The 10,843-nt window shown below is 40.5% G+C and overlaps 1 protein-coding gene across 1 annotated transcript; it reads left to right on the forward strand.

Annotated features, from left to right (window-relative positions):
• The first annotated feature begins 4,500 nt into the window (after positions 1-4,500).
• On the forward strand, positions 4,501-5,255 carry LOC108367364 (cellular nucleic acid-binding protein homolog). The gene is made up of 2 exons (XM_017621965.1): positions 4,501-4,820; positions 4,897-5,255. Exons 1-2 carry the CDS (start codon positions 4,572-4,574, stop codon positions 4,912-4,914), a joined length of 267 nt encoding a protein of 88 aa, XP_017477454.1. The 5' UTR covers positions 4,501-4,571; the 3' UTR covers positions 4,915-5,255.
• The last annotated feature ends 5,588 nt before the right edge of the window (positions 5,256-10,843 follow it).

Consider the following 10,843-nt stretch of genomic DNA (forward strand, 5'->3'; position numbering starts at 1 on the left):
AGTAAGAAAACAACCCGATACAGGAACGCAATTGCTTTTGGCTTGTTGGAAAATTCCTAAATGTGTGGATGTGCGAGCCATTCGGTCGGATCCCCAACTGGCGCACTTCGTACCCTAAATAATCTACTTCCTTATATCCGAACTTTGATTTATCTAAGTTTAGCTTTAATCCCCGCACTGAAAGTCGTTCTAATACAATCTTTAATAAAGCCATATGCTCCTCAAATTCACTTGTAGCAACCACAATGTTGTCCATATCNTTTTGGCTTGTTGGTATTGGAAAATTCCTAATTGTGTGGATGTGCGAGCCATTCGGTCGGATCCCCAACTGGCGCACTTCGTACCCTAAATAATCTACTTCCTTATATCCGAACTTTGATTTATCTAAGTTTAGCTTTAATCCCCGCACTGAAAGTCGTTCTAATACAATCTTTAATAAAGCCATATGCTTCTCAAATTCACTTGTAGCAACCACAATGTCGTCCATATATATTATAATTCTTCTTTCGTCAATTAAATCACGAAATATACTATTGATAAAACGTTGAAACACAGCGGGAGCATTCTTTAGTCCGAACGGCATTTTTATATATTCATATTGACCATTGGAACCGCTCTTTAGGTCTAATATAGAGAAGAATTTCTTGCTCTCAAGAAATTCGATGCAGTCATCAATAAGAGGTAATGGGTAATTATCCCTAACCGTTATTTTATTTAAAGCTCGGTAGTCGACGCACATACGGATCTTGCNAAGAAATTCTATGCAGTCATCAATAAGAGGTAATGGGTAATTATCCCTAACCGTTATTTTATTTAAAGCTCGGTAGTCGACGCACATACGGATCTTGCCATTTTTTTTCCGAACCAATACTATTGCGGAAGCGTACGGTGAATTACTGGGTCTAACAATACCTTCTCTTTGTAACTGGTCTACAATAGATTGTACATCAGTCTGCTCTGAATAAGAGTCGGCGTGGGGCGCAATGAAACGGTACGTTAGTTGTTAGGTGTATTTTCATTTCGTATTTGTACGGCTGCACTACAATATCTGTCTTTAGGTAAGTAGATTCAACAAGTATCTTTAGTTCTCTACGTCGGTCTGCTGACAGCTCGAAATCGATATCTAGGCAATCTTCGTTCGCAGGTACATTAATACAAAGGATGTCTGGGACACTATCTGCATTTGATCTAACATAACCCGAAAAATAATTAATAATTTTCCTTACTCTATTAATTGCCCCGCGAAAACCAGAAGCACTTACAGAATTATCTAAATTATTTACATACTCTATTTTCGGGACTTCTTTTACACTATCCAACCTTATATTAAACAAATGCAAAAAATCACGTCCCAAAATAACCGGAAAGGACATACAATTATCGGCAATTATTTTTAATTCAATCTCTTCAGTTTTATTTTGAAATGTTATTGTACATTTAATTGTACCTTTAATAAATATCAGCTTTCCGCCAATCCCTTTATATCGGTTTTCCGAATTTTTCATGGATCTCCCTTCCAGCTCTTTTGGGACATACGAAGATCTAATGAAACTAACCGGACTACCAGTATCGAACAAGGAACAATCAAATTAGAAAATATTCCTTCAACTAACTTAAATTTAAAGCTGACGTAGTTATAGGCACCAACAGCAACGGCATCAGCATCGTATTCGGCGTAATTCGGATATGGGCAATTAGGCTTTATGTGCCCATGTTGCGAACAGTTGTAGCACAGCAGTTTTTGGTCCGCTTTCTGTTTCGTCGGTACTGCAGGTTTCTGACTCACAGCCCCTGAAGCGCTGCCCACCGCAAAGTATTTATTCTGATATCGGCTAATGATCGGTTTCAGCTCGTCAGTGGTCCTTGCCGATAGTAGCAAGTGGGCATTTGGTATATTGCCGATACCATCAATGACGAGGTCAACCACCTCCTGCTCTGCGATGTCTGCGCGTTTTGCGATAGCCTGCATGGACAGCACATAGCAGTGGAGTGACTCCTCCTTCTTCATCCACCGCCGCTGCGCCAGCATCTTATATATTTCCTGGCGGGTTACCGCAAAGTCAAATTCAGCTACTAGCGCCTTCTTCTGAGCGCTATAATTGAGCGCAGTTGTTGTTACAAACACACGCGCCGTTCCGGTGAGCGAGCGACGGAGAGCAAGCAACTTAAAGTTTACGTCCGCCGCCGTTGCCTGCATGATTTCCTCGAAGTCTCGTATGAAGTGTTGGACTGGGTATGCCACATCATCCCCATTATACTTCGGCAAGGCATGCTCAATGTCACCGAAATCGAGTTTACGTTGGCATTTCGTTGCAGAGCGGCCCTCCAACTCTTCGATTTGCTTCATTAGTTTTAGCATTTGTAGTCTTTTCTCCAACGCCAGCACTTCCTGGCCCAGTTCTGCTAGGTTGGACTTTGGAGGTCCATCAATCNGCGAAGTGCAACGGCGGCATCTTCTGGAGCAGTAATGGGGCCCCGACATGGACGGCAGCAGTACTTTTGGAGACGGCATCGGCAACATGGCCTACCGGAATCGCCAGCATGGGCTACTTCGGCAACGGCATCGCCAACATGGGCAGCAGCAACACCAGTATTGGCAATTTCGGCATCAGGAACAGCATGGGGGGCAGTGGTGACTTCTACCCACCACATTGCGCAACATATTACGGAGTTGCGTAGTGGTTGCCGACGGGGGAAAATCTACCTGAGCGTCACTCAGCATATTGATGAGATCTTGGCGAGGGTTTGCCATTTCGTCTTAATAAGTTCTTAGTAGCTTATTACTTCAGCTCCACACCTGATGTTATAAAACTTAAATTCCAATTACTATTAGCTGGATGCAAGCAGATTTGAAGGAGCACAAATAAACACGTCGATTCACTTTGCTGGTCGTCCGGAAAGAGAGCGGCCATTTCTTTATTTTTTGACAACTAGGGCAGCGATTAGGACTCCCCAGGGTTGCATAATCTAAGAATTCTATTACAAAAGTACATGGTTGCATATAACTATAATACTTACTCTATGTTTACAACTCGGCCAATTCTGACAATAGATCGGCCTCGATCATATAAGCTAGCAATTACGTTTTATATAATTAATCTCTAAGGGGTCTTNACCGATGTGAGAGAAAATAAAGGAAATGGCCACTTCCGTTTTGGACGAGCCAGGCANTTAACTATAATATTAAAGATATAATACTTACTCTATGTTGTAAGATGTGTGTAAACAACCTATAATGTAGTTTGTAAATGTTGGTATGGCAGCTCTTTGCATTTGTATGTTATGTAAATGTTTGTATGGCAACTCTTTACATTGTATGATGACCGATGTGAGAGAAAATAAAGGAAATGGCCACTTCCGTTTTGGACGAGCCAGGCAGCAGAACAAATATTTGGTGTTCGTATTAAATCTTGGAATTGTAAAGCCATCCGTGACGTTACAGCCCATCAGAAGTGGCGGTTACCCAAAAAACTACAGCGAATCGGAAAATAAATAAATTTTGGAATTTACGGACAAACCCAGCATGAGGGAAAACCTGATGCAGGTATTAACAGAAGCGGGAATTGAATTTCCCAAAACAGCAACAATTGCACAACTTCGATCTCTCTGCGATAATGTGATGGGAGTTGCTAGTAATACAACTGTGGGTAAACTTAAAAATTCTAATCTTGGTGCCCATACAGCTGCTGCTACTACCACTGCTGCCACCGTTACCACTGCTGCCACTGATACCACTGCTGCCACCGATGTTACTGCTGCCACCGATAACATTACTGCTAATATCCCTAAAAACAATACTACTTCCGTTACTTGTACACCTATTTATACCTGTTTTCACGAAAGCGGATGAGTTGGAGCAAGAAATTTCAAAGCCAAAAAAACAGCGTGAAATCTTAACGCTGCAGCGGGAGATCCAGCAACTTCAACACCAATCGCATCAGGGCAATTTTTTCGACATGTCTACAATTGAGGTTATGGTACCAAGGTTTTCAGGCGACGATAGTTACGATGTACGCAAGTGGTTTGGTGAGCTCGAGGATGTCTTCGGCATAATGCAGGTCGATACACGAATGCAGTTGCTTTGTGTTCGTCGGTTGTTGGATGGAACCGCAAAATTATTCGCCAGAACTGCCATAGCAACAGATTACCTCGGCCTAGAAACAGCGTTGATTGAACAGTTTGCCATTTCTTACTCCCTGTTGGACGTATATGAGGAGCTAAAAGCACGAAAATTGAAAAGCAGTGAGAGCGTTCAACGATATCTGTTGGAGATGCAGTTGATCGCAAGTAAAGCGAACATACCTGAGCGAGATTTGCTTGATGCAGTTATTGCCGGTATAAACGATAAATCAGGGGCGGCAACAATACTTTACCAAGCAAATAACTTACGTGAGCTTAAAATTCTGATAGCTCGCTATGAAAAGTTCTGTCCGAGAGCGGCCACAAGTGTCAAAACCGTCANAATACTTTACCAAGCAAATAACTTACGTGAGCTTAAAATTCTGATAGATCGCTATGAAAAGTTCTGTCCGAGAGCGGCCACAAGTGTCAAAACCGTCAAACCAAATGCTATGGGTACAACTTCTGCACAGTCCGAGGAACCACGCTGTTACAACTGTTCACCATTCGGCCACTACCAATCTCAGTGCCCGAAGCCTAAGCGAGCAATGGGTTCTTGCTTTAAATGTGGGGAGTTGGGACACCTTTACCAGACTTGCCCGAAACGAGGTTTGGTCGCAGCTGTCAACAATCCGGAGCAGAGGTCAACATGTGATGAGGAGGAAGCCGAATTAGTTAGAGCAGTTCGTGAACTTCAAACGGTGAGTGTCGCTTTTGGGGTTAGACAAGGCAAGTGCACGAAGTTTTTTGATTTTTTTCTCTTCTTGATTCGGGTAGTCCGAGAAGTTTTATTAAGAGGTCCTGTGTCCCAAATATGAAGCATAAAAAGTTAGAGCGGTCGAAATATAAAGGAGTAGGTAACTCTCAAATTTGGACTTATGGTAATGTTAGATGTATTGTACAATTTCATAATCAGTGTGTTTCACAGGAACTATCTGTATTGCCGGATACTGCTATTGATGTACCATTGCTGATAGGACGGGATCTCTTGAAGAAATTCAATATATTTTTGTGTAAAGTTAAAACTAAAATTAAATATTCCAAAAGTGAATTGATAAAAATTAAAAATGCCACTCAGATGAAATATTCAGAGAACTTAAACCATGGTGCTCTTGCCTTGTTTAATTTAAGGAAATTTGATGGTGAGGCTAAACGGTGTCTGAAGGGGGATTGGGGAAAGGTAATAGAGTGGTGTCATATGCAGGATTAAGAAAAGGCAGGGTTGGTGTTCTGACGCCTTTAGCACACGGTGGGGTAGAATTTCAAATACAGACGTTCGCAGTGGAAATGGTCGAACAAAGTCAAAGTAGTGAATCAAATATAATATAATAAACCACTTAAATTTCTATGTATCAAGAATTTTGGACTGGAGTAGCTTATCAGTAGTTAGTTTGAATCGTGAGTTAATTGAACAACTAAGTAAACAACTGCAGGATGTGATTGTAAAATGTTATTTTAACCCTTTACCCGTGTTGGAAAGGGAGCCTTACAATTTAAAAATGAAATTAAATTTGACTGATGACACACCATTTCATTGTGCACCGCGTAGGATATCTTTTTCAGAAAAATCTAAAGTACAGGCAATAGTCGACGAACTTTTATCTAAGGGTATTATTTAGATATAGCAGCTCACCCTATGCCTCAGCAACAGTACTGGTACGGAAAAAAAACGGCGAAGGTAGATTATGTATTGATTATAGGTATTTAAACAAGAAAACGGTTCGTGATAATTTCCCTCTACCCTTGGTGGAAAATTGTATTGAATATCTGGAAGGAAAGAAATATTTTACAGCTTTGGATATGAAAAATGGTTTCCACCAGGTGGAAATGGACGAAGGGTCAATAAAATATACCTCTTTTGTAACAGAAGGGGGTCAGTATGAGTATACCCGCATGCCATTCGGGTTGAAAAATGCACCCGCGTTATTCCAACGGTTTATTTGTGCAATTTTGAGAGACTTGATCTTCTCTAGGAAAATAGTTGTTTTTATAGATGATATAACGATAGCGACGAAGGACTTTAAGTCCCATATCGAAATTGTTAGTGCGGTTTTACAGCGGTTGCGCAAGAAAGGTTTAGAACTGAAAATGAAGAAATTTAGATAAGGGTTTTTTAAAATTGAATTTTTGGGATATATGGTGAATAAAACTGGTATTCGGCCCCATCCAATGCGCATTGAAGCCATTCGCAATTTTCCACAACCCCAAAATTCTAGAGAGGTTCAGCAATGCTTAGGCTTGTTTTCATTCTTTAGACGATTTGTTCGGTCCTTTTCTTCGGTTGCAAAACCCCTGACGTCCCTCCTTAAGAAAAATACAATATTTAAATTTACACCCGAATGCATAGAGGCTTTTAATAAACTTAAGGAATGTTTAACTTCTGCTCCTGTACTATCGATATACAGCCCGGTTAAAGAAACGGAGCTTCATACGCTAGCAAGTTAGGGTTTGGTGCGTTTCTTTTACAAAAACAAGAAGATGGTAAATTTCATCCGGTATCTTACTTTTCTAAAACTGCATCTGAGAGCGAATCGAGGTTACACAGTTTTGAACTGGAAACCTTATCAATTGTATACGCTTTGGAAAGGTTTAAAACGCAGCTTAAGGGTATTGCCTTTACTATAGCTACGGATTGTAATGCTTTGGCTCAAACTTTAGATAAAAAACAAGTGAATTCTCGGATAGCTAGATGGGTTTTTACCTTTGAAAACTATAATTATAAAGTGAAACACCGGGCAGCGATATCCATGGCTCATGTTGATGCGCTTAGTAGGTTGTTGTTGTTGTTGTAGCGGCTACAACAACCCCGCCCAGGACGGTTGGTATCTCAGTCGTTGTCGTCAAGTTCCACTAACGGCAGCCCTAGGAAGCATGCAGCCTCCACTGGGTCGGTCCACAGGGACAAAGCCGTTAGGGTTGTCGGGTTTTCCGGGCATGCGAAGAGATGTTTCGAGTCATGAGGGATCTCTCCGCATGCCGGACACTCATTTGGCACATCCTCATTNACTAGTCCCTGGCGACCACACTGGCGCTGCGTAGTTCAAAACCGGCCGGCCTATTGCCTTGTATGTTGCCAGCAACGTTTCTTTGTCTTTGCCCCAAGTAATGCCGGCTAGCGACTTGAGGACCTTGTTGCGGCTTAGTAGGTGCTGTACAGTGGTGTTGGATGGGATTGAGGATATAGATTTTAACCTTCAAATAACTCAGAACAGAGATGAAACGATTAAATTGCTAAGATCTAAGTTGGAAAATGGACCGGTCCAGAATTTTGAGCTTGTTGATGGTCTAGTATTCAGGAGAAACAATGAAGGGCATACGATGCTTTACGTTCCCAAAGAAATGGAAGATAATGTTATTAGAGCTATTCATGGAAAAATCAGTCATATGGCTGTGGAAAAGACTGTGGATCAGTTACGAAAAAATTATTGGTTTCCGAAATTAAGGAAGAGGGTGAAAAACTTTATAATAAATTGTCTAAAGTGTATAATTGTTGGTAATAGATTAACCAATACTGTCACATCTCTAATAAATATCTTTTTGCACATCTCTAGTGATGACTTTGAATAAACCTTTTATTAACTCTCTTGCTTTTTTAACCTCAAAAGACTCGCACGTGTTTTATTAATTTCTTCATCCCATCAGGTTATGGGCACCTCGCTTTACTAAAAAGGAGCATCCTGATCCTTAGACTAAGTGTCTACTAGCATTTGTTGCGATATAGGTATAAAAATAAAAAAACAAAGGTTATTTCCAGCTTTGTTGCGATATAGGAAAATCATTTGTTTTTTTACACGATGGCGAGAATTCTGAGGGATTTCACCATTGAAAAGCTTACTGGAGCAGAGAATTACCATGATTGGTCTTTCGCCATGGAAAATTTGTTAGAATCCAAAGGGCTTACCAAATGCATTTTAAGGAATACAGATACCTCAACTTCTCTTGAGAAAGACGAAGCCAAGCTTAGCGAGGCAAAAGCTACACTAGTGCTATCGGTGGAAAAGTCCATGTACGCACATATTCGATCTTGTAGAACCGCGCTAGAAATGTGGGATAAACTTAAGAAACTATTCGAAGATAGTGGATTTTTACGGACGGTCAGTCTTTTAATCAAGTTTGTTTCGGTGAAGTTCGACAATTGTCAATCCATGCAATCATACATTGAAACTATCACTTCCCTTTACCATAAATTAAACAGCGCAGGATGGGAGGTTGACGATCGTTGGTTAGCTGGTATTTACTGTCTCGGCTTACCAGAGCAGTTCATGCCACTTTTAATGAGTTTCGAGGGCAGGCAATCATACCCGTCATCCGAAGAAGTTAAAACAAAATTATTTGATTTAGAGGTTAAGCCTTCTCCTGTGACAGACAATGCCTTTTTATCAAAAACCAAACCTAAGCAATTTAAAAAGCATGCAAATAGAGGAATCAAATGTTATTCCTGTGGTGGCAAAAATCACAAAGCCAATGATTGTACTGCAAAGTCGAAAGAAAAGCCAACGTTTTCAGCTAAGAGAGCTTTCTCGTGTCTAGCAGCCAAATCTTCAACTAATGAATGGTTCATTGACAGCGTAGCATCAAGTCATATGACACCCAATGCAAATCTTTTAACTAACTTCAAATCATCGTCAATAAGTGACATTGTTACGGCAAATGATGCAAAAATGGAAGTAAAATGTGCTGGTAAAACGACTCTTAGACTAAATGCGGAAGTAGTTGACGTTAACAATGTACTGCACATACCAGACTTATCAGCAAATTTATTATCGGTCTACAGAATGGTAGAAGCGGGCAACAAAATCGTATTTGACAGCAGGGGTTGCACTGTATACGACTCTCAAGGAACTCCATATGCAAATTGCAAACCTAAAGATGGCGTGTATAAATTTACATCAGGTTCATCTTACATGTGTAAATTTAGAAAATTCTGCAATAACTTGGCATCGCAGACTAGGTCATATAAACTTCAAGAGTCTGAAACAAATGAAGCAATCTGTTGATGGCTTAAAATTTGATGATAAAACAATTGATGCAAATTGCACAGTGTGTGCACAAGGTAAACAATCAAGGAAACCTTTTCAGCATAGCAAGTCCAGCACAAAAGAGCTCCTCGAGATAATCCATTCGGATTTGGTAGGGCCAATGGAAACGCGCTCCATAGGTGGTGCCAGGTATTTTATTACATTCATAGATGACTACAGCAGAAAAGTGTTCTTGTACTTCCTGAAACAAAAATCAGAGGCTATGGAAGCGTTTATTGACTTCAAAAACTTTGTTGAGAACCAGACAGAACGTAAGATTAAAATTTTCCGCTCAGATGGAGGAACGGAATATAGTTCTAGGCAATTTACCAAAATTTTTAAGTCGTCTGGTATACAACACCAAATAACAAATGCTTATACGCCTGAGCAGAACGGCATTGCTGAGAGAATGAATCGCACCTTAGTGGAACGTGCCAGGTGTATGCTTTTTGACGCAAATTTAGATGATTCATACTGGGCTGAAGCGTGTGCGATGGCAGCTTACATTGTTAATAGATCGATTTGTTCATCAATAGAAAACCAAATACCAGAAGAAATATGGTCCGGAAAAAGAGTCGACATCTCACATTTGCGGATTTTTGGATCCCCAGTGATGGTACATATTCCTAAACAACGTCGAACAAAGTGGAATGCGAAATCAATCAAAATGACATTTGTTGGTTTTGACGGCAATAAAAAAGGTTACCGTTGCATCGAACCGAACACCAAAAAACTCACTATCAGTCGCGATGTAATTTTCCACGAGAGTGTTCCAATAACAAATATGGAAGTTGACATCACCAAAACGTGTGTTGATTCGAATAAAGTGGGGGATGTGGAAAGAGTGGATCAAAGTTATCCGAAACAACATACGGTGGGTAAGCAGGACTCAGCTAGCGGTAAACATGATTCAGTCTCAGTGAGGGCTGACTTATTTGAACAGCTTCCAGTTGATGAAAATTGTAGCAGTTTGTCAGAAGTAGTAGACATTGAAAACGTAACAACTTGTACTGACAGCGAATATGAAGATTGCGATCCACTTTATATTCCCACTAACGAGGTTCCAGGGCAAGAAACAAGAAAGTCTTCGCGAAAGCCAAAAACCCAAAGATTTTGGTGAGTTCGTCTCATACATATCATGCAATAATATCGCCTCTGACCCGGGTACACCAATTGAAGCATTGAATAGTAAAGAGAGTAAAAACTGGCAACAAGCAATGGTAGAAGAAATTCGTTCTCACAGGGAGAACAACACTTGGACACTAGTTGATTTACCCAAGGGTCGAAAAGCCATTAAGTGCAAATGGGTATTCAAAACTAAGCGCGATAACAACGGAAATGTATTGCGTTATAAAGCTCGTTTCGTTGCGAAAGGTTGTGCCCAAAAATTCGGTCAAGACTATCAAGAAACATATTCACCAGTTGTGCGTTATACAACAATACGATTTTTAATTGCATTAGCTGCCAAAAAGGGAATGAGAATCGACCAGATGGACGCGGTCTCAGCATTTCTTCAAGGAAATTTTTATCGAGCAGCCTGAAGGCTTTAGTGATAGAACTAATAAAGTAGGCAAGCTGAATCGCGCAATGTATGGTTTAAAACAAGCTGGTAGGCTGTGGAACTGTAAGTTAATCACAGCATTAAAGTCCTTCGGATTGATTCAGTCGAGGCTTGACCCATGTGTTTTTTACAACAAAGATCTCAA

This window comes from Rhagoletis zephyria, unplaced genomic scaffold, assembly GCF_001687245.7.
Source record: "Rhagoletis zephyria isolate East Lansing unplaced genomic scaffold, Rhagoletis_zephyria_1.1 Rzeph_scaffold_02651, whole genome shotgun sequence".
Taxonomy (NCBI): Eukaryota; Metazoa; Arthropoda; class Insecta; order Diptera; family Tephritidae; genus Rhagoletis; species Rhagoletis zephyria.